Source organism: Salvelinus fontinalis, chromosome 21, assembly GCF_029448725.1.
Source record: "Salvelinus fontinalis isolate EN_2023a chromosome 21, ASM2944872v1, whole genome shotgun sequence".
NCBI lineage: Eukaryota > Metazoa > Chordata > Actinopteri > Salmoniformes > Salmonidae > Salvelinus > Salvelinus fontinalis.
Window position 1 is genome coordinate 36294138 of NC_074685.1, and position 23676 is coordinate 36317813.

The 23676-nt window shown below is 45.2% G+C and overlaps 1 protein-coding gene across 3 annotated transcripts in view; it reads right to left on the bottom strand.

The window, feature by feature from the left end:
* Positions 1-23676, bottom strand: part of LOC129818807 (contactin-associated protein-like 4) — a 224462-nt gene that overhangs the window by 17985 nt on the left and 182801 nt on the right. For all 3 annotated transcript variants that reach the window (XM_055875058.1, XM_055875057.1, XM_055875059.1), the window contains 2 exons: positions 1397-1636; positions 168-398 (listed from right to left, as the gene is read on the bottom strand). In XM_055875058.1, the coding sequence (XP_055731033.1) occupies positions 168-398; positions 1397-1636 (471 nt within the window). The remainder of the gene's footprint in view (positions 1-167; positions 399-1396; positions 1637-23676) is intronic.

Below are 23676 nucleotides of genomic sequence, written 5' to 3' on the forward strand. Positions count from 1 at the left end.
CCGTTATTTTTCCGATTTTTATAGACCCTACAAGCTGATACAGAGATTTGTATTCACTCTGTACAGTAAATGCTAAATAAAGGTGTGTTACTTTGAATCACAGAAATGTTTATAAATGGCAGAAAATACTTTTACATTTTTTTTTTTTTTATCTCTCTGCTTCTTACCATTCCTGTTGAGCAGCACAGCCAGGTACTCTCTGTAGTAGGAGCAGATGTAGAGCAGTAACGCAGGGCTCTGTGTGGTTCTAAAGCTAAACGAGACATTCTCTCCTCGTAGCGTCAGGTCAGAGTAGATGGAGGAGGACTGGGACTGAGTGCTGGTGTTTCTAGTCAGCTCGTACGGCTCCTTGAATGTGTACTGGACGGATGTCCCAGGTTTGAAGTAAGCAGAGACCTCTGGAGGTTGGGAAAGCAGAATAGAGGAGTCGGTGGTTATTTTTTGGGGTTGAATTGAATAGGCCAATAGTTCCACATTGTGATAGAACAGTTTTTCACTTTGTTACACATCTGTTAACATTCTGTCCATGAGTAAACTCTATTAACCACTTAAAAACGTTCATGTATTTAACAATCTACGCCTTTGTTATATTTGCAATTTATTTTTAACAGACGTACTGTAAATAAAACCATACAATCAGCATGCTACTTACAGAACAATACTCTTATTTAATGCTCAACAGTCTACCACTGTGGCATTGTGTCAATCAGCACCATGGCGACTGCCCGCTGATGTTCTAACCAGGAAGTGGTCCAAGTCATTCTTATGAATGATTGAAAATGTACAAATCGGCCTGCCTGCATCACACAGGTGACCCGCTGATGGCGATGACTCAGAGACATCAAAGGATGTCCAGAAACACTCCTATATCAAGCTCCTTGATATAGCTAATCCACACAGCTGGTAAGAACTTGTAAAGTAATGCTTGACCTCAAGCTCAATATGAGGGTCCGTGAGGGTAACCGTATCTATTAGCCTTATAATAAAGGAATTAAATAAACATATGGCTTTAGAATCTAACAACAGTTCTAATATTAGTCTTGTACTGTAATACAGTATGTCCTGTGTTTTTGTTGAGTGCACAAATATGAGCTCCACCAGTTGGTCCCAAATCGTTCCTATCCTCCCCCTAACCCTTGTTAGATGTATGCAGCTAGATCTAAAGGTGTCAGAGACAGGTACTGTATACGCAGTAAAGTGCTGAAGCTTCCTCCACATTGCTTCCACCTTATCTGCAAAAATCGAAAGGGTTGGGGCCAAAGAGGAGGATTATGGAGTGAATTGGGACCGACGTACATCCTCTCACATGGCTGATCGCCCCAAGGGCAAGTGAGTTGATCAGAAGAACCTCAGAGCTCAGAGGCTGAGGTCGAGGTGATGCTCATAGTCTATTTACCTCTCTGGCAGAAGGGGCCTGCGTAGGCGGAGAGGCCACAGTCGCAGGAGAAGCCATTGTAGCTCTCCACACACCTCGCCTGGTTCTGGCACAGATGCCCGTAGCTGCTGCAGTGTCCCGGGCAGCCCGGACTCACCCCGGGCGTGATCTTAGCCCTCTCCTCTAGGTCCAGAGTCCTCCCGTTTAGTTGCAGCGAGCGGATACACCCCAGGAAACCTTTCATTCTGGAAGCAGTGCCACCTGCCAAGAAACAACACAAAATGCATTGTTCCTGTTTTTTAAAAATCTGTTCTTTTATCTTCTTCTGTGTGATGGGGCACGCAGGGCTACAGTACCAGAGTTATTTGACATGTCACCCGCCAGTCGCTCCCGGGAGCGTAAATTTGTCAACACTTTTTTTAAAGAACAGAAGTCAATTAAAAGACGACAGGGCGATGAAAACAAAGTTGAGAGTGGAAAACACATCCAGGGAGTTGAATTTGATCAGCTGTCTGTCTGCTGCCACTGCTCTGGCTGCTAACCCCCCTCTCCTTTTCTTCTCTCTCTCTTCTGTCTGGCATCCCCCCATCCTTCAGAGCTGGCAGCTCAAATTGTTCTTGGAGTTCATGCAAGGCTTTTCACAACAAAGAATCAATGAGCCTTTCCCCCTGCAAGGCACTCTGGCTCTCAGTCTGCGAGTACAATTGGCATTCTGATTCAAACTGAAAACCTGATTATAATGTTTTTTTAAGCAGCACTGTGTTAAATGTTATTTTTTTCTTTAGGGGGCTGTGTCAACCCTTTGGTCAAATATAATTGAAAGCTTTTTTTGAAGCAAATCAGCACTACAATCCATTTCTTAGGTACTGTATTGTCAAGTTCTTGGTCAAATGGAATGTAAAAAATATTTCCTTCTATAAACTGTTGAATAAAATGTCACTTGGTCATTGTAGACGGAACATTAACTGATGCTGAAACTGAAAACGTGGATTTTTTAAAGCAAACTTACACTACAATGTTAAAGCGTTTCTAAGGTAGTTGTCAAATCAAATGTTATTGAACACTCTTAAGCTAGTTGAGTTGGAATAAACTGTCATTTGGTCATCTCAGAGCAGACTTTGGGTAACTGTCTGGTGGGATTTAATCATGTTTGGGTAATTGTGCATCAGAATGAGCTCATGATTCCGGGAAAGTGGAACAGTGAGCCGAGACAAATCCCTGAGGAGAGGAGAAGCCGGTGCGTTTGGGCCACTGGAGCAGGAAAAGGAGAGAAATGCTGTCACAGACAGAAAGAGAGAGAGAGATTTGATTTGAGAGAGAGAGAGTACGAGTGAGAGAAAGAGAGAGAGAGCGAGGGGGGATGAGAGCGAGAGAGAAAGAGAGACAAAAACTGGCGGAGAGGGAGAGAGAAAGAGTGAGAGAGAGTGTAAGTGTAAGTGTGGAGAGAAAAGCTGTCAGAGAATAAAAACACTTAAAAGGAAAACATGACATTAGGAACCTCAGGTGAAAGTCAGTGTGTTTAAAAGGTAGGCTAATACAGTTTCACAGTTAACTTAGGCTACATGTCATTACTATAAGAGCCACAATAGAACCACTAAATCAGTCATTTGGACTGCTCATGAATTTAAAAAAATGTATTACTATGCCATTTTTAAAGAGAATCTTTGACTTTTCCTTGGCAAATCTATAATATGCAGTACCAGTCAAAAATTTGGACACCTACTTATTCAAGGGTTTTTCTTTATTTTTTACAATTTTCTACATCGTAGAATAATAGTGAAGACATGAAAACTATTAAATAACACATAGGAAATCATATAGTAACCAAAAAGGTGTTAAACAAATGAGATTATTCAAAGTAGCTACACTTTTCCTTGATGACAGCTTTGCGCACTATTGGCATTCTCTCAACCAGCTCCACCTGGAATGCTTGTCCAAACAGTCTTGAAGGACTTCCCACATATGCTGAGCACTTGATGACTGCTTTTCACTCTGCGGTACAATTAATCCCAATTGGGTTGAGGTCGGGTGATTGTGGAGGCCAGGTCATCTGATGCAGCACTCCATAACTCTCCTTCTTGGTCAAATAGCCCTTACACAGCCTGGAGGTGTGTGGGGAAATTGTTCTTTTGAAACACAAACGATAGTCCCACTAAGCGCAAACCAGGTGGGATGGCGTATCGTTGCAGAATGTTGTGGTAGCCATGCTGGTTAACTGTGCCTTGAATTCTAAATTAATCACTGACAGTGTCACCAGCAAATCACCCCCACACCTCCTCCTCATTGCTTCACGGCACAGACATGGTGGTTGGAACCAAAAATCTCAAATTTGGACTATTCAGACAAAAGGACAGATTTCCACCGGTCTAATGTCCATTGCTCGTGTTTCTTGGCAAAAGCAAGTCTCTTCTTTCTTATTGGTGTCCTTAAGTAATGGTTTCTTTTCAGAAATTCAAACATGAAGGCCTGATTCATGCAGTCTCCTCTGAACAATTGATGTTGAGATGTGTCTGTTACTTGAACTCTGTGAAACATTTATTTGGGCAGCAATTTCTGAGTCAAAGTTATTCTAATGAACTCATCCTCTGCAGCAGAGGTAACTCTGGGTCTTCCTTTCCTGTGGCGGTGCTCATGAGAGCCAGTTTCATCATGGCACTTGATGATTTTTGCAAATGCACTTGAAGAAAGTTTCAAAGTTCTTGAAATTTCCCAGACTGGCTGACCTTCATGTCTTAAAGTAATGATGGACTGTCGTGTCTCTTTGCTTATTTGAGCTGTTCTTGTCATAATATGGACTTTAGCAAATAGGGCTATCTTCTGTGTACCACCCCTACCTTGTCACAACACAACTTGGCTGAAATGCATTAAGAAGGAAAGAAATTCCACAAATCAACTTTTAACAAGGCACACCTGTTAATTGAAATGCATACCAGATGACTACCTCATGAAGCTGATTGAGAGAATGTCAAGAGTGTGCAGAGCTGTCATCAAGGCAAAGGGTGGCTACTTTGAAGAATCTCAAATATAAAATATTTTGATTTGTTTAACACTTTTTTGGTTACTACATGATTCCCTATGTGTTATTTCATAGTTTTGATGTCTTCACTATTATTCTACAATCTAAAAAATAGTAAAAATAAAGAAAAACCCTGGAGTAGGTGTTCTAAAACTTTTGACTGGTTATGTAAATTCTGTCATTGTTAGAATCTTAATATCACAAACAGAACTGGTGTTATCGACAGTTTTAGGAGGGCATGTCATTTTGTACATGGTTTTTCCCATTGCACCTCTGTCTCACGAAAGTAGAACCTGCTCCCCTCTTCTCCCGATAGTTAAAGATGTCGTGCCCAGTTGAAAATCACTCCGATAATTGCCTCGAAATTGAACCGAAAGTGACTAATTTCAGACATAGGCCTATAATAAGAGATAAAATAAATGAAGTAGGCTAAAGTATGATGGGGAGAATGGATGAGTTGATGAGCGAGGGGAAGCGAACGATTCATAATTATGTAATCACCAATTGTGAATGAAGAACAGGGCGGGCCATTCTATTGTATTCATCTATTCTAATCAGTCTACTCTGGCTTAATTGGAACACACAGTGAGAGCGTGCGTAATTTACAATGGTAAGAAGACCAAGACAAATGGATGCACTCGTTAGCGTTGCTAAAAAATCTGAATGAAAACGACTCTGATGGTGGGGAATAAATAAATCACGATGACATCTCTGATGAGAATTCTTCTGATTCTAAGCCTCAACCGGAACCGACGCCTCCGAGCCCTAACGCAAAAAAAAGACAGAACTGTGCGCACTGAGTTGGTGCCCAGGCCACCACCAAAGGCACTGTTTGGGAATAGAACAAGCCGTTGAGAATTCTATGAACTATTATCAGCACCAAATGTCATCACTTATAAGCAGTCCCTACGTCTCAAGCAAGACGTAAAATCAGCTCCGCAACTCAACAGCTTTCGTTGTTGTGACATGGACATGCGCCAACTTATAATTAACTTTTTGACTGTCATATCAACACATATTCATAATGCCATTATTTATATTGTGATACTTTTCACTATTATCAAGCACACTTGGCGCTTGTAATGATATTTAGGCTACGGATGTTTTCGTCCTTTGACCATGCATCTTAGTGGTTGGGGTATTTATTTTTATTTAGTCATTATAAAAAATAAGCGTATAGCCTACCAGGTTCCAACACCAATGCTTTCTGTTTCATAGTTGTAACATAGGCACTCCACGAATACAATTTATTAAACACTTAATAATATAGGATGTACCGCAAGGGGCAGCAGGTAGCCTAGTGGTTGCTGGATCGAATCCTCGAGCTGACAAGGAAAAAATCTGTCGTTCTGCCCCTGAACAAAGCAGTTCCCCAGTAGGGCGTCATGTAAATAGGAATGTGTTCTTAACTTACTTGCCTAGTCAAATTTAAGGTAAAAAAAAAATAAACGCCCCATATGGAAATCAAATGTCTGCCCAAGGGATATGTTCTAGCGCCGGCCCTGGTCAAAAATACGCAAACGTTTAGAAAATCAGAAATGGAGCAAATACTTTTTCAATACACAGACTGTTATCTCTAAGCAAATGTAGGATTTCATTTCATAACGTCCTATTGCCTTCTAACAGGCTCTGATAAACCTTTACGCAACCTCATATTGAGCCTATCAGTGTCATTGTGCTGGTCTTCAGTCTGTTTTCGCCCGAGACCATATTCTAATGATTAAAGAAAGGAAACACAAGGAAAACCAGGCTGCAGTAGAATACTTTATCACTAAGCAAATATGTTTTCTTTTTTCTTGTTATATCTGCAAACACCCACTTTGGAGGAAGAACAAACAGTGGCTTCGGGGAAGAGACAGAGACCGGGTATTTGAATGAATATTTATGTGAAGAATGTCTTTAGCCAGTAATCCTAGAGAATGGTTACCGGTGGGGGACCATATCAAGATGCCCTATGGGGGAAGAAAACCTCTTGGTGTTCCTAGGAAGCTAAAAACCTCTTACATGTAAATTCCCCATATTTGGGGACTCTGTTAGATTAAAAAATATGTTTTAATTCAGTATAGTATGAGAACGGTAGCCCCTATCTGTAAAAGCAGGGCGTTTCCGAAACGCTGAGTATGTTGGCTATTGATCGGTGGCTTCAAATTTTTGGTGTGACTTACTACCATATATGTGCATACGTATTTACAAAGGCAGCCCGAGATGACCTCATTTCAAGATGGCTGCCACCTACATTCCGTTTAGCGTTGTGAAGCATAAACAAAATAAACACGGAATACATTGATACACATCGAAAGCTGGGACTCCGCAGATCATGAGGTTAATCGTATCTGATTGGATGTGACCTACCGTTATTGATCAACAGCCCGAGAGTCAAAATGTTTATTTTACACAACGTTTTCACCAAACATCTTAGAAGGTAAACTTCGATTTGGTCTGTGATTGAGCTATAGCTACATGGGGGGTATCAAATGAATCCTTAGGTTGGTAGGAACAAATCTAGCATATTGCCATGTTATCTGATGATGTATGACTTAATGGAAACATCAAATGTCCACTGAGTGACTTTCTTTGCGCATAACAGATAGAGTTGACGTCTTAATTATTATTCTACAGTGTAGAAAATAGTAAAAGGACAAACCCTTGAATGAGTAGGTGTGTCAAAGCTTTTGACTGGTACTATAGTCCCATGTTTTTCATAGTGCTTGTGGCACCATTCGTCCTAACAGAATCGGTTTCCCCAAGACCAAGGTAGACGACATGACAAAGACAGTGGAGAGGGGGACCTTACGTTGGATCAGGACTAACAAGCTGCTTTTTGTTAAATGGAAGGACACTAGGGAAGTAACCATGCTCACCACACACACATGCCAAACGACAAAAGGAAGAACTGTAAGCATTGCACAAAACACAAGGGGAAAAAGGGGAAAATTTTCTGTCCGAAATTCCAGTTCAGTTTTTGTTTCCTGGCACAGAGGGACTTTTATTTCATTTATTTATTTCACCTTTATTTAACCAGGTAGGCTAGTTGAGAACAAGTTCTCATTTACAACTGCGACCTGGCCAAGATAAAGCAAAGCAGTGTGACACAAACAACAACACAGAGTTACACATGGAATAAACAAACATACAGTCAATAACACAATAGAGTAAAAAAGTCTATATACAGTGAGTGCAAATGAGGTAAGATTAGGGAGGTAAGGCAATAAATAGGCCATAGTGAATAAATAATTACTATTTAGCAATTAAACACTGGAGTGATAGATGTGCAGAAGATGAATGTGCAAGTAGAGATACTGGGGTGCAAAGGAGCAAAAAAATAAATAACAGCATGGGGATGGGGTAGTTGGATGTGCTATTTACAGATGGGCTATGTACAGGTGCAGTGATCTGTGAGCTGCTCTGACAGCTGGAACTTAAAGTTAGTGAGGGATATATGAGTCTCCAGCTTCAGTGATTTTTGCAACTCGTTCCAGTCATTGGCAGCAGAGAACTGGAACCAAAGGAGGAATTGGCTTTGGGGGTGACCAGTGAAATATACCTGCTGGAGCGCGTGCTATGGGTGGGTGCAGCTATGGTGACCAGTGAGCTGAGATAAGGCAGGGCTTTACCTAGCAAATACTTATAGATGACCTGAAACCAGTGGGTTTGGCGACGAATATGAAGCGAGGACCAGCCAACGAGAGCATACAGGTTGCAGTGGTGGGTAGTATATGGGGCTTTGGTGACAAAACAGATGGCACTGTGATAGACTGAATCCAATTTGCTGAGTAGAGAGTTGGAGGCTATTTTGCAAATGACATCGCCAAAGTCAAGGATCGGCAGGATAGTCAGTTTTACGAGGGTATGTTTGGCAGCATGAATGAAGGATGCTTTGTTGTGAAATAGGAAGCCGATTCTAGATTTTATTTTGGTTTGGAGATGCTTAATGTGAGTCTGGAAAGGAGAGTTTACAGTCTAACCAGACACCTAGGTATTTGTAGTTGTCCACATATCCTAAGTCAGAACCGTCCAGAGTGGTGATGCTGGACGGGCGGGCAGGTGCGGGCAGCAATCGGTTAAAGAGCATGCATTTAGTTTTACTTGCATTTAAGAGCAGTTGGAGTCCACGGAAGGAGAGTTGTATGGCATTGAAGCGCGTCTGGAGGTTAATTAACACAATTTACAAAGAAGGGCCAGAAGTATACAGAATGGTGTCGTCTGCGTAGAGGTGGTTCAGAGAATTACCAGCAGCATGAGCGACATCATTGATGTATACAGAGAAGAGAGTCGGCCCGAGAATTGAACCCTGTGGCACCCCCATAGAGACTGCCAGAGGTCCGGACAACAGGCCCTCCGATTTGACACACTGAACTCTGTCTCAGAAGTAGTTGGTGAACCAGGCGAGGCAGTCATTTGAGAAACCAAGGCGGTTGAGTCTGCTGATAAGAATGTGATGATTGACAGAGTCGAAAGCCTTGGCCAGGTCAAAGAATACAGCTGCATAGTATTGTCTCTTATCGATGGCGGTTATGATATCGTTTAGGACCTTGAGCGTGGCTGAGGTGCACCCATGACCAGCTCGGAAACCAGATTGCATAGCAGAGAAGGTACGGTGGGATTCGAAAGGCTCCTGAGGCTGCATTTATTGTAGCTGGGGATTTTAACAAGGCTAATCTGAAAACAAGGCTACCTAAATTCTATCAGCATATCAATTGCGCGACCCGGGCTGGCAAAACCCTAGATCATTGTTATTCTAACTTCCGCGACGTATATAAGGCCCTCCCCCACCCTATTTTCGGAAAAGCTGACCACGACTCCATTTTGTTGCTCCCAGCCTATAGACAGAAACTAAAACAGGAAGCACCCGCGCTCAGGTCTGTTCAACACTGGTCCGACCAAGATTGCTTCTATCATTTTGTTTTGTTCCCCTTAGCGTCGAACAACAACATTGATGAATATGCTGATTCGGGGTGCGAGTTTATTAGCAAGTGCATTGGTGATGTTGTACCCACAGCGTCTATTAAAACCTTCCCCAACCAGAAACCGTGGATTGATGGCAGCATTCAATCAAAACTGAAAGAGCGAACCATTGCTTTTAATCACGGCCAGGTGACCAGAAACATGAACGAATACAAACAGTGTAGCTATTCCCTCCGCAAGGCAATCAAACAAGCTAAGCGTCAGTATAGAAACAAAGTAGAGTCGCAATTCAACGGCTCAGACTCGAGAGGTATGTGGCAGGGTCTACAGTCAATCACGGACTACAAAAGAAAAACCAGCCCGTCGCGGACCACGATGTCTTGCTCCCAGACAGACTAAACAACTTCTTTGCTCGCTTTGAGGACACTACAGTGCCACTGACACGGACGCTACCAAAACCTCCGGGCTCTCCTTCACTGCAGCCAACATGAGTAAAACATTTAAACGTGTTGTGTTTACGGACATTTTCAATCAATCCTTATCCCAGTCTGCTGTTCCCACATGCTTCAAGAGGGCCACCATTGTTCCTGTTGCCAAGAAATCTAAGGTAACTGAGCTAAATAACTACCACCCTGTAGCACTCACTTCCGTCATCATGAAGTGCTTTGAGAGATTAGTCAAGGATCATATCACCTCCACCCTGCCTGACACCCTAGACCCACTCCAATTTGCTTACCGCCCCAATAGGTCCACAGACGACGCAATCGGAATCACACTGCCCACTGCCCTAACCCATCTGGACAAGAGGAATACCTATGTAAGAATGCTGTTCATCGACTACAGCTCAGCATTTAACACCATAGTACCCTCCAAACTCGTCATTAAGCTCGAGACCCTGGGTCTCGACCCCGCCCCGTGCAACTGGGTCCTGGACTTCCTGACGGGCCTCCCCCAGGTGGTGAGGGTAGGTAACAACATCTCCACCCTGCTGATCCTCAACACTGGGGCACCACAAGGGTGTGTTCTCAGCCCTCTCCTGTACTCCCTGTTCACCCACGACTACGTGGCCACGCACGCCTCCAACTCAATCATCAAGTTTGCAGACGCCACTACAGTGGTAGGCTTGATTACCAACAACGACGAGACGGCCTACAGGGAGGAGGTGAGGGCCCTCGGAGTGTGGTGTCAGGAAAATAACCTCACACTCAATGTCAACAAAACAAAGGAGATGATTGTGGACTTCAGGAAACAGCAGAGGGAGCAGCCCCCTATCCACATCAACGAGACAGTAGTGGAGAGGGTGGAAAGTTTTAAGTTCTTCGGCGTACACATCACGGACAAACTGAATTGGTCCACCCACACAGACAGCGTTGTGAAGAAGGCGCAGCAGCGCCTCTTCAACCTCAGGAGGCTGAAGAAATTTGGCTTGTCACCAAAAACACTCGCAAACTTTTACAGATGCACAATCGAGAGATTCCTGTCGGGCTGTATCACCGCCTGGTACGGCAACTGCTCTGCCCATAACCGTAAGGCTCTCCAGAGGGTAGTGAGGTCTGCACAACGCATCACCGGGGGCAAACTACCTGCCCTCCAAGACACCTACACCACCCAATGTCACAGGAATGCCAAAAAGATCATCAAGGACAACAACCACCCAAGCCACTGCCTGTTCCCCCCGCTATCATCCAGAAGGCGAGGTCAGTACAGATGCATCAAAGCGGGGACCGAGAGACTGAAAAACAGCTTCTATCTCAAGGCCATCAGACTGTTAAACAGCCATCACTAACATTGAGTGGCTGCTGCCAACATACGGACTCAACTCTAGCCACTTTAATAATGGAAAAATGTATGTAATAAATGTATCACTAGCCCATTTAAACAATGCCACTTTAAATAGTGTTTGCATACCCTACATTACTCATCTCATATGTATATACTGTAGTTTATTCCATCTACTGCATCTTGCCTATGCCGTTCGGCCATCACTCATTCATATACATATTCTTATTCATTCCTTTACACTTGTGTGTATAAGGTAGTTGTTGTGAAATTGTTAGGTTAGATCACTTGTTAGATATTACTGCATGGTCGGAACTAGAAGCATAAGCATTTCGCTACACTCGCATTAACATCTGCTAACCATGTGTATGTGACAAATACAATTTGATTTGAAATGGTCGGTGATCTGTTTACTAACTTGGCTTTTGAAGACCTTAGAAAGGCAGGGTAGGATAGATATAGGTATGTAGCTGTTTGGGTCTAGAGTGTCTCCCCCTTTGAAGAGGGGGATGACCGCAGCAGCTTTCCAATCTGGGGATCTTAGACGATTACGAAAGAGAGGTTGAACAGGCTAGTAATAGGGTTTGCAACAATTCCGGCTGATAATTTTAGAAAGAAATTGTCTAGCCCTGCTGATTTGTAGGGGTCCAGATTTTGCAGCTCTTTCAGAACATTAGCTATCTGGATTTGGGTGAAGGCGAAATGGGGGAGGCTTGGGCAAGTTGCTGTGAGGGGTGTAGGGCTGTTGACCAGGTTAAGGGTGGCCAGGTGGAAAGCATGGCCAGCCGTAGAAAAATGCTTATTGAAATTCTCAATTATCGTAGATTTATCGGTGGTGACAGTGTTTCCTAGCCTCAGTGCAGTAGGCAGCTGAGAGGAGGTGCTCTTATTCTCCATGGATTTTTGTAACGGGTGACGCTCTCCTCATCCTCAGATGAGGTGAGGAGAGAAGGATCCTCAGACCAAAACGCAGGCTTTGGGAAATAAGCCATCTTTATTAACACAACGATAAAGATGGCAACACGAAACGAAACAAACACTTGCAAAACTACAAAATAACAAAACGACGTTGACGAGACCTGAACCTAAACTTACATAACTAAACATAAACTTACGTACAGGTAACAGACGACATCGAAACGAAAACGAAACAAACAAACGCTACAGTCCAGTGTGGTACGAACAAACATACTGACACAGGAGACAATCATCCACAAACAAACAGTGAGAATGCCCTACCTAAATATGACTCTTAATTAGAGGCAAACGCAAACCACCTGCCTCTAATCAAGAGCCATACCAGGCAAACCAAAACCAACATAGAAACAGATAACATAGAATGCCCACCCAACCTCACGTCCTGACCAACTAACACACAAAAACTAACATAAATAGGTCAGGAACGTGACAGTTTTACAGTGTCCCTGGAGTTTGTGCGGCAGGATGCAAATTTCTGTTTGAAAAAGCTAGCCTTTGCTTTCCTATCTGCCTGTGTATATTGGTTCCTGACTTCCCTGAAAAGTTGCATATCGTGGGGGCTATTTGATGCTAATAACGTACGCCACAGGATGTTTTTGTGCTGGTCAAGGGCAGTCAGGTCTGGAGTGAACCACAGGCTATATCTGTTCCTGGTTCAACATTTTCTGAATGGTGCATGCTTATTTAAAATTGTGAGGAAAGCAAAATCCTTCCAGGGTACCCGGGCCAGGTCGATTAGAAGCTCACTGAAGTGTTTTAGGGAGCGATTGACAGTGATGAGGGGTGGTCCTTTGACCGGAGACCCATTACGGACGCAAGCAATGAGGCAGTGATCGCTGAGATCCTGGTTGAAGACAGCAGAGGTGCATTCTGAGGGCAGGTTGGTTAGGATGATTTCTATGAGGGAGCCTGTGTTTACGGATTTGGGGTTGTACCTGGTAGGTTCATTGATAATTTGTGTAAGATTGTGGGCATCAAGCTTAGATTGTAGGATGGCTGTTAAGCATGTCCCAGTTTAGGTCACCTAAAATCACGAGCTCTGAAGATAGATGGGGTCAATCAATTCACATATGGTGTCCAGGGCACAGCTGGGGGCAAAAGGTCGTCTATAGCAAGCGGCAACGGTGAGACTTCTTTGAGGAAGGTAGATTTTTAAAAGTAGAAGCTCAAATTGTTTGGGCACAGACCTGGATACTAAGACAGAACTCTGCAAGCTATCTCTGCAGTAGATTGCAACTCCGCCCCCTTTGGCAGTTCTATCTTGTCAGAAAATGTTATAGTTAGGGATGGAAATGTCAGGGTTTTTGGTGGCCTTCCTAAGCCAGGATTCAGACACAGCCAGGACATCGGGTTTGGCAGAGTGTGCTAAAGCAGTGAATAAAACAAACTTAGGGAGGAGGCTTCTGATGTTAGCATGCATGAAACCGAGGCTTCTACGGTTACAGAAGTCAACAAATGAGAGGGCCTGGGGAATGGGAGTGGATCAAGGCACTGTAGGGCCTGGATTAACCTCTACATCACCAGAGGAGGAGTAGGATAAGGGTACGGCTAAGGGCTATAAGAACTGGTCATCTAGTACGTTCTGAACAGAGAGTAAAAGGAGCAGGTTTCTGGGCACGGAAGAATAGATTCAATGTACAGACAATGGTATGGTAGGATGTGAATACAGTTGAGGTAAAGCTAGGCATTGAGTGACGATGAGAGAGGTATTGTCTCTAGGGACATCAATTAAACCAAGTGAGGTCGCATGTGTGGGACGTGGGACAAGAGGGTTAGCTGAGGCATATTGAGCACGGCTGGAGGCTGTACTGTGAAATAAGACAATAATCACTAACCAAAACAGCAATGGACAAGGCATGTTGACATTAGGGAGAGGCATGCGTAGCCGAGTGATCATAGGGTCCACTGAGTAGCTGGACGGGTTGGAGACACAGCGATTCAGACAGCTAGCGGGCTGGAGCTAGCAGGCTGGCAGAAGGGCTTTAGAGGGACGTCGCGACGGAAGAAGTCTGTTGTAAACCCCTTGTGCGGTTACGTCGGTAGACCAGGCGTGATGGATCAGCAGAGGTCTGTGTAGTAAAAGGGTCCAGGCCAATTAGCAAAATAAGTATAGTAGCCAAAGAAATTAACTGATGGACCACTTCAGCTAACAATCCGGTATGCTCTAGACAGCTAGCGGGCTGCGGCTAGCAGGCTAGCAGATGGGCATTCAGAGGACGTCGCGACGAAGGAGCCTGTTGAAAAACCCCTCGGGCGGATTACGTTGGTAGTCCAGTTGTGATGAATCGGCGGGGCTCTGTATCGGCAATAAAAGGGGTCCAGTCCAATTGGCAAAATAGGTATTGTAGCCCAAGGAGTGGCTGATGGACCTCTTCAGCTAGCCGGGAAATGGGCCTAGCATAGGCTAACTCCAGGCTAATTGGTGCTTGCTCCGGGACAGAGACGTTAGCCAGGAGAAGCCAATCAGATAGCAGCTAGCTAGCTGTGATGATCCAGGTGGAAAGGTTCAGAGCTTGCGGTAGGAATCCGGTGATATGGAGAAAATGGAGTCCAATAAGCTCTGGGTTGAAACACGCTGTACAGACTGGCAGGAGTTGTCCTGGCTAAAGGTTAGCTGATGACCGCTAGCAGTGGCTAGCTGACTACTAGCTAGTTAGCTGGCTAGCTGCTGTTGGGGGTTCCGGTTCTAAAGTAAAGAAAATAGCAGATCCATACCACACTGGGTGAGGCGGGTTGCAGGAGAGTATGTTGAAGTTGGGGGTTAAGAAAAATATAAAAAATATATGTAAAGAAAAAATATATAAAAAGATATACACGACAAGATGAAGACAAAAGACACCTGACTGCTACGCCATCTTGGATTTATTGCTTCAAAGATTATCATGACATGCACAAAACACGAATGCCATTTGTAAATAGTTCAGCTTATTTCTAGTTTTGCACCTTTTTTAGTGAAGGACACGTATGTACCAAGTTTGTGTTTGATAAGACATCTTATATATTTTTTATGTATATCTGTTGCTTTGTCATTATGGGGTATTGTGTGTAGATGGTTGAACTTTTGTTTTTTAAATTCAGACTAATACAACAAAATGTGGAATAAGTCATGGGGTATAAATACTTTCTGAAGGCACTGTAGCTATGCAAACACCATATACACGTAATTGCCAAAATAAAGGAAACACTTCAGTAAATGAGAGATGCAAAATATATTGAATGCAGGTGCTTCCACACTGGTGTGGTTCCTGAGCAATTCCTAAGCAATTAATATCACATCATGCTTAGGGTCATGTATAAAAATTCTGGGCAGAACCAGTTGCACATTATTTTGGCTACCATGGCCATGCCCACATCCACAGGGCACGAGTGGTCACTAAACGTTTTTATAAACGTTAAAACGATGTAAACCATATGCCATGGCCGTTTCAGTAACTCGATCTCAACCAAATTGAATACTTATGGGAGATTCTGGAGCGGTGTCTGTGACAGCGTTTTCCACCACCATCAAAAAAACACCAAATGATGCAATTTCTTGTGGAAGAATGGTGTCACATCCCTCCAATACAGTTTTGTACACTTTGTGTTTCCTTTATTTTGGCAGTTACCTGTATGTTTGATGATACCGCAGATTTGAAGTGTTCTTTACAAAATATTCAACCACATTTTTATGTGGCTTACTGTCATGTACTTGACAAAATATTAAATTCACATATGTTATAGGCTTACTGTCATGTGTAATTAAGACATATTCAATTCACATGTTTTAGGTTGAAGTGTCATATGTACTTTACAAAATATTCAAATCACATATGTTATACTTTCATATACAGTGACTTTAGAAAATGTTGTTGTGTTACAGCCTGAATTCAAAATTGATACAAAAAATTATTCTCAACTATCTACCCCATAATGACAAAGTGAAAATATGTTTTTAGAATTAGAAAATATATATATATATTGAAAATTAAAAGGCAATACTTTGTAGAAGCACCTTTGGTAGCAATTACAGCATTGAGTTGTCTTCTTGGGTATGGCTGTAGCATATTTGCACATCTGGATTTTAGGATTTTCTCCCATTTTTCCTTGCAGATCTTCTCAAGCTCTGAACAGCAATCTTCAAGTCAGTAAACAGCAATCTTCAAGTCTTTCCACATATTTCCAATGGGATTCAAATCTTGGCCACTCAAGGACTTTCACATTCTTGTTATGAAGCCATTCCAGCATTGTTTTGGCCATAGGCTTGGGGTCATTGTCCTGTTGGAACGTAAATCTTTGCCCCAGGTCGTTTGCACTCTGAAGCAGGTTCTCTTCAAGGATTTGCCTGTATTTGTCTCCATTCATTGTTCCCTCTATCCTTACCAGTCACCCATTCCCTGCCACTGAAAAGCATCATAGCATGATGCTGCCACCACCATGGTTCACGGTAGGGATGGTGTTAGATATATTTTGAGCTGTGCCTTGACTTCTCCAGACATCACACTTTGTATTCAGGCCAAATAGTTGAATTTTTTTCTCATCAGAATATATAATATTTTGCCTTATGCTCTCACGTGATTTTTTGTGAACTCCAGGCATGCTGTTATATGCCTTTTTCTCAGGGATGGCTTCCGTCTGGCCACTCTTCCATAAAGAGAGTAGTTCTGTCAGAGTGGTCACCTCCCAGACCAATGTTCTTATTGTCCGGTTACTCAGTTTGGGTAGGTCGGCCATGCACTAGGCAGAGTCTGGATAGTTCCATATTTGATCCATTTCCCAATAATGGGGAACAATGTGCTCTTGGAAACTTTCAGCACCCTAGAAATGTTTTTATACCCTTCCCCCAATATACAGTGTCTTCGGAAAGATTTCAGGCACCTTGAGTTTTTACACATTTTGTTAGGTTACAGCCTTATTCTTTCCTCATCAAATCTACAAAACTAGACCACATAATAATAAAGCAAAACAGGTTTTTAGAATAAAAAAAGGAAATATCACATTGATATAAGTAAATCAGACAAGTTACTCAGTACTTTGTTGAAACACCATTGGCAGCGATTACAGCCTAGTCTTCTTGCGTATGACGCTACAAGCTTGGCACACCTGTATTTGGAGTTTCTCCCATTCTTCTCTGCAGATCCTCTCAAGCTCTGTCAGGTTGGACAGGGAGCGTTGCTGCACAGCTGTCTTCAGGTCTCTCCAGAGATGTTCGATCAGGTTAAAGTCCGGGCTCTGGCTGGGCCACTCAAGGACATTCAGAAACGTGTCCTGAAATCACTCTTGCGTTGTCTTCGCTGTGTGCTTAGGGTCATTGTCCTGTTGGAAGGTGATCCTTCGCCCCCAGTCTGAGGTCCTGAGTGCTTTGGAGCATGCTTTCATTAAGGATCTCTCTGTACTTTGCTCCATCTTTGCCTCAATCCTGACTAGTCTCCCAGTCCCCACATCCCCACAGCATGATGCTGCCACCACCTGTAAGGATGGTGCCAGGTTTCCTCCAGACGTGACGCTTGGCATTCAGGCCAAAGAGTTCAATCTTTTTTTCATCAGACCAGAATCTTTTTCTCATAGTCAGAGTCCTTTAGGTACCTTTTTTGTAAACTCCAAGTAGGCTATCATGTGCCTTTTACTGAGGAGTGGCTTCTGTCTGGTCAAATCAAATCAAATCAAATTTTATTTGTCACATACACATGGTTAGCAGATGTTAATGCGAGTGTAGCGAAATGCTTGTGCTTCTACTTCCGACAATGCAGTAATAACCAACAAGTAATCTAACCTAACAATTCCACAACTACTACCTTATACACACAAGTGTAAAGGGATAAAGAATATGTACATAAAGATATATGAATGAGTGATGGTACAGAACGGCATAGGCAAGATGCAGTAGATGGTATAGAGTACAATATATACATATGAGATGAGTAATGTAGGGTATGTAAACATAAAGTGGCATAGTTGAAAGTGGCTAGTGATACATGTATTACATAAAGATGGCAAGATGCAGTAGATGATATAGAGTATAGTATATACATATACATATGAGATGAGTAATGTAGGGTATGTAAACATTATATTAAGTGGCATTGTTTAAAGTGGCTAGTGGTAAATTTTTACATCATTTCCATCAATTCCCATTATTAAAGTGGCTGGAGTTGAGTCAGTATGTTGGCAGCGGCCGCTAAATGTTAGTGGTGGCTGTTTAACAGTCTGATGGCCTTGAGATAGAAGCTGTTTTTCAGTCTCTCAGTCCCTGCTTTGATGCACCTGTACTGACTTCGCCTTCTGGATGATAGCGGGGTGAACTGCCAGTGGCTTGGGTGGTTGTTGTCCTTGATGATCTTTATGGCCTTCCTGTGACATCGGGTGGTGTAGGTGTCCTGGAGGGCAGGTAGTTTGCCCCCGGTGATGCGTTGTACAGACCTCACTACCCTCTGGAGAGCCTTACGGTTGTGGGCGAAGCAGTTGCCGTACCAGGCGGTGATACAGCCCGACAGGATGCTCTCGATTGTGCATCTGTAGAAGTTTGTGACTGCTTTTGGTGACAAGCCAAATTTCTTCAGCCTCCTGAGGTTGAAGAGGCGCTGCTGCGCCTTCTTCACAACGCTGTCTGTGTGGGTGGACCAATTCAGTTTGTCCGTGATGTGTACACCGAGGAACTTAAAACTTTCCACCTCCTCCACTACTGTCCCGTCGATGTGGATAGGGGGATGCTCCCTCTGCTGTTTCCTGAAGTCCACAATCATCTCCTTTGTTTTGTTGACGTTGAGTGTGAGGTTATTTTCCTGACACCACACTCCGAGGGCCCTCACCTCCTCCCTGTAGGCCGTCTCGTCGTTGTTGGTAATCAAGCCTACCACTGTAGTGTCATCCGCAAACTTGATGATTGAGTTGGAGGCGTGCATGGCCACGCAGTCGTGGGTGAACAGGGAGTACAGGAGAGGGCTCAGAACGCACCCTTGTGGGGCCCCAGTGTTGAGGATCAGCGGGGTGGAGATGTTGTTACCTACCCTCACCACCTGGGGGCGGCCCGTCAGGAAGTCCAGGACCCAGTTGCACAGGGCGGGGTCGAGACCCAGGGTCTCGAGCTTGATGACGAGTTTGGAGGGTACTATGGTATTAAATGCTGAGCTGTAGTCGATGAACAGCATTCTCACATAGGTATTCCTCTTGTCCAGATGGGTTAGGGCAGTGTGCAGTGTGGTTGCGATTGCGTCGTCTGTGGACCTATTGGGTCGGTAAGCAAATTGGAGTGGGTCTAGGGTGTCTGGTAGGGTGGAGGTGATATGGTCCTTGACTAGTCTCTCAAAGCACTTCATGATGACGGAAGTGAGTGCTACGGGGCGGTAGTCGTTTATGTCAGTTACCTTAGCTTTCTTGGTCACTCTACCATAAAGGCCTGCTGATTGGTGGAGTGCTGCAGAGATGGTTGTCCTTCTGGAAGGTTCTCCCATCTCCACAGAGGATTTCTGGAGCTCTATCAAAGTCACCTCCATGACCAAGGCCCTTCTCCCCCAATGCTCAGTTTGACCGGGCGGCCAGCTCTAGGAAGAGTCTTGGTGGTTCCAAACGTCTTCCATTTAAGAATGATGGAGGCCACTGTGTTCTTGGGGACCTTCAATGCTGCAGAAATGATTTGGTACCCTTCCCCAGATCTGTACCTTGACACAATGTCACGACTTCTACCGAAGTCGTTACCTCTCCTTGTCCGGGCGGTCTTCGGCGGTCGACTTCACCGGCCTTCTAGCCATCATCGATCCACTTTTCATTTTCCATTGGTTTTGTCTTGTCTTCCCACACACCTGTTGTCAATCCCATTCATTACCTGTTGTGTATTTAACCCTCTGTTTCCCTTCATGTGTTTGTCAGAGATTGTTCGTTGTCAAGTGTTGTGTGTTTTGTGTATAGGTGTGCGATGGGTCTTCGTACCCAGATTTGTATTATATTTTTCCGTGAGTGTTATGGAGCAAATTACTGGGACTTTAATTAAAGTACTCCATGCTACACTCTATTTTGACTCTCCTGCGCCTGACTTCCTCTGCCACTTATACACGCCATTGTGACAGAATCTCTGACCATATAATATATGAAGTCAGCAGGAGAGGACACGACGGCCATGGAGGTGGAAAAGCGCGTTATGGAACAAGCAAAGGAGATTGACTGTTTGAGCGCCCTCATGGATCGTATTGTCCAGAATATGGATCGCTGGGAGAGACAGGGAGTTTCTCCAGCGCCTCCACTGCCACAACTGGGATTTACCGTTAACGCGTTTTCCCCACCTGAACCTAACAAAATCCGTTTACCCCTACCCACGGGTTACAACGGAGATACTGCTGGCTGCCAGGGTTTCCTCCTTAAACTGAACTTATATCTGGCCACGGTCTCCCCAGTACCATCCGACCGGGAGAAGAGTTCCGCCCTCGTCTCATGCCTCACCGGGAAAGCCCGGGAGTGGGCCAGCGCTGTGTGTAGGGAGGAGAATGCGGCGTTGGACCATTTTGAGGAGTTCACCCTTTATTTCAGGAGAGTATTCGACCATCCTCCCGAAGGAAAAACGGCGGGTGAGCTCCTCTATCATCTGAGGCAGGGGACGAGGAGTGCCCAGGAGTTTGCTTTGGAGTTTAGGACCTTGGCTGCCGGCGCTGGATGGAGCGACAGGGCCCTGATCGACCATTACCATTGTAGCCTACGCGAGGACGTCCGTCGGGAGCTGGCCTGTAGAGACACCACCCTTAACTTCGACCAGCTGGTGGACATGTCCATCAGGCTGGACAACATGCTGGCTACTCGTGGACGTCTAGATCGGGGTCTGGTTGTTCCATCCTCCCGCACCCTCTCTCCCGAACCAATGGAATTGGGAGGGACGGTGCGCCGGGAGACCGGAGGGGGTTCCCGCTCGAGCACCATCTATGGTCGCAGAGATCACACTGCTGGTCGGTGCCGGGTTGGTTCCTCTGGGAATAGAGAAGGCAGGCAGGGCACTCTGGCATCACCCCAGGTGAGTAGGCACCATTCTCATCCAGAGCCCTCTGTTGCACTTATGTTTGTCTCTGTCACTTTTCCGGATTTTTCCCTGCAGTCCCAGTATAAGGCGCTAGTAGATTCAGGCGCGGCTGGAAATTTCATTAATAAAAATTTAGCTCATAGTTTAGGGCTTCCTATTGTGTCTGTGGATATGCCTGTTCCTATTCATGCCTTAGATAGTCGACCATTAGGGTCAGGTTTTATCAGGGAGGTCACCGCACCGTTGAATATGATAACGCAGGAGGGTCACAAGGAGAAGATTAGTCTTTTCCTTATTGATTCCCCTGCGTATTCTGTGGTGCTAGGTCTACCCTGGTTAGCGTGTCATAACCCCACTGTTTCTTGGCCACAGAGGGCTCTCACGGGGTGGTCGCGAGAGTGCTCAGGTAGGTGTTTAGGGGTTTCCGTTGGTGCTACTACGGTGGAAAGTCCAGACCAGGTCTCCACCGTGCGCATTCCCCCTGAATATGCCGATTTGGCACTCGCCTTCTGTAAAAAGAAGGCGACTCAATTACCACCCCATCGACAGGGGGATTGTGCGATAGATCTCCTGGTAGACGCTGCATATCCCAGGAGTCACGTGTATCCCCTGTCGCAAGCGGAGACGGTGGCTATGGATTCATATATCTCTGAATCCCTGCGTCAGGGGTTCATTCAGCCATCCATTTCACCCGCTTCTTCGAGTTTCTTTTTTGTGAAGAAGAAGGATGGTGGTTTACGCCCGTGCATTGATTATCGAGGTCTCAATAAAATCACGGTGAAATATAGTTACCCGCTACCTCTGATAAATACAGTTATGGAATCAATGCGCGGGGCACGCTTCTTCACAAAATTGGATCTCAGGAGTGCGTATAATCTGGTGCGTATTCGGAAGGGTGATGAGTGGAAGACGGCATTTAGCACCACCTCAGGTCATTATGAGTACCTGGTCATGCCATATGGGTTGATGAATGCTCCATCAGTCTTCCAATCATTTGTAGATGAGATCTTCAGGGACCTGCACGGGCAGGGTGTAGTGGTGTATATAGATGATATTCTGATATACTCCGCTACCCGCGCCGAGCATGTGTCCCTGGTGCGCAGGGTGCTTGGTCGCCTGTTGGAGCATGATCTATATGTCAAGGCTGAGAAATGCTTGTTCTTCCAACAATCCATCTCCTTCCTAGGGCATCGGATTTCCACTTCAGGAGTGGAAATGGAGAGCGACCGCATTACAGCCGTGCGTAATTGGCCGACTCCAACCACGGTAAAGGAGGTGCAGCGTTTTTTGGGGTTTGCCAATTACTACCGGAGATTTATCCGGGGTTTTGGTCAGGTTGCGGCTCCCATTACCTCACTGCTAAAGGGGGGCCCGGTGCGCTTGCAGTGGTCGGCTGAGGCGAACAGGGCTTTTGGACACCTGAAGACTCTGTTTACCTCGGCGCCTGTGTTGGCTCATCCGGATCCCTCTTTGCCATTCATGGTAGAGGTGGACGCATCCGAAGCTGGGATAGGAGCAGTGCTCTCTCAGCGTTCGGGTGTGCCACTGAAGCTTCGCCCCTGTGCTTTTTTTTTCGAAGAAGCTCAGCCCGGCGGAGCGAAACTATGATGTGGGGGACCGAGAGCTGTTAGCTGTCGTAGAGGCCTTGAAGGTGTGGAGGCACTGGCTTGAGGGGGCTAAACACCCTTTTCTCATCTGGACTGACCACCGCAATCTGGAGTACATCCGGCAGGCGAAGAGAATGAATCCTCGCCAGGCAAGGTGGGCCATGTTTTTCACTCGTTTTGTGTTTACTCTTACTTACAGACCAGGCTCCCAGAACGTCAAGGCAGACGCATTGTCTCGGCTGTATGACACAGAGGAGCGGTCCATGGATCCCACTCCCATATCCCAGCTTCGTGTTTGGTGGCGCCAGTAGTGTGGGAGCTGGACGCGGACATTGAGCGGGCGTCACGTGCAGAGCCCTCTCCTCCTGAGTGTCCAGCTGGTCGTCTGTACGTTCCGTCTGCTGTCCGCGACCGATTGATCTATTGGGCTCACACGTCACCCTCCTCTGGTCATCCTGGGATAGGTCGGACGATGCGCTGTCTTGATGGGAGGTACTGGTGGCCCACTTTAGCTAAGGACGTGAGGATTTATGTTTCCTCCTGCTCGGTGTGCGCCCAGTGCAAGGCTCCTAGACACCTGCCTAGAGGTAAGCTTCAACCTTTACCTGTTCCTCAACGGCCGTGGTCGCACCTGTCGGTGGATTTTTTGACTGATCTTCCACCTTCACAGGGTTACACCACGATCTTGGTCGTTGTGGATCGGTTTTCGAAGTCCTGTCGTCTCCTCCCTTTGCCCGGTCTCCCTACGGCCTTACAAACTGCAGAGGCCCTGTTTACACACGTTTTCCGGCACTATGGGGTGCCTGAGGATATAGTGTCTGATCGGGGTCCCCAGTTCACATCAAGGGTCTGGAAGGCGTTCATGGAACGTCTGGGGATCTCGGTTAGTCTTACCTCAGGTTTTCACCCCGAGAGTAATGGGCAGGTGGAGAGAGTTAACCAGGATGTGGGCAGGTTTCTGCGGTCCTATTGCCAGGACCGGCCGGGGGAGTGGGCGAAGTTCGTGCCCTGGGCAGAGATGGCCCAGAACTCGCTACGT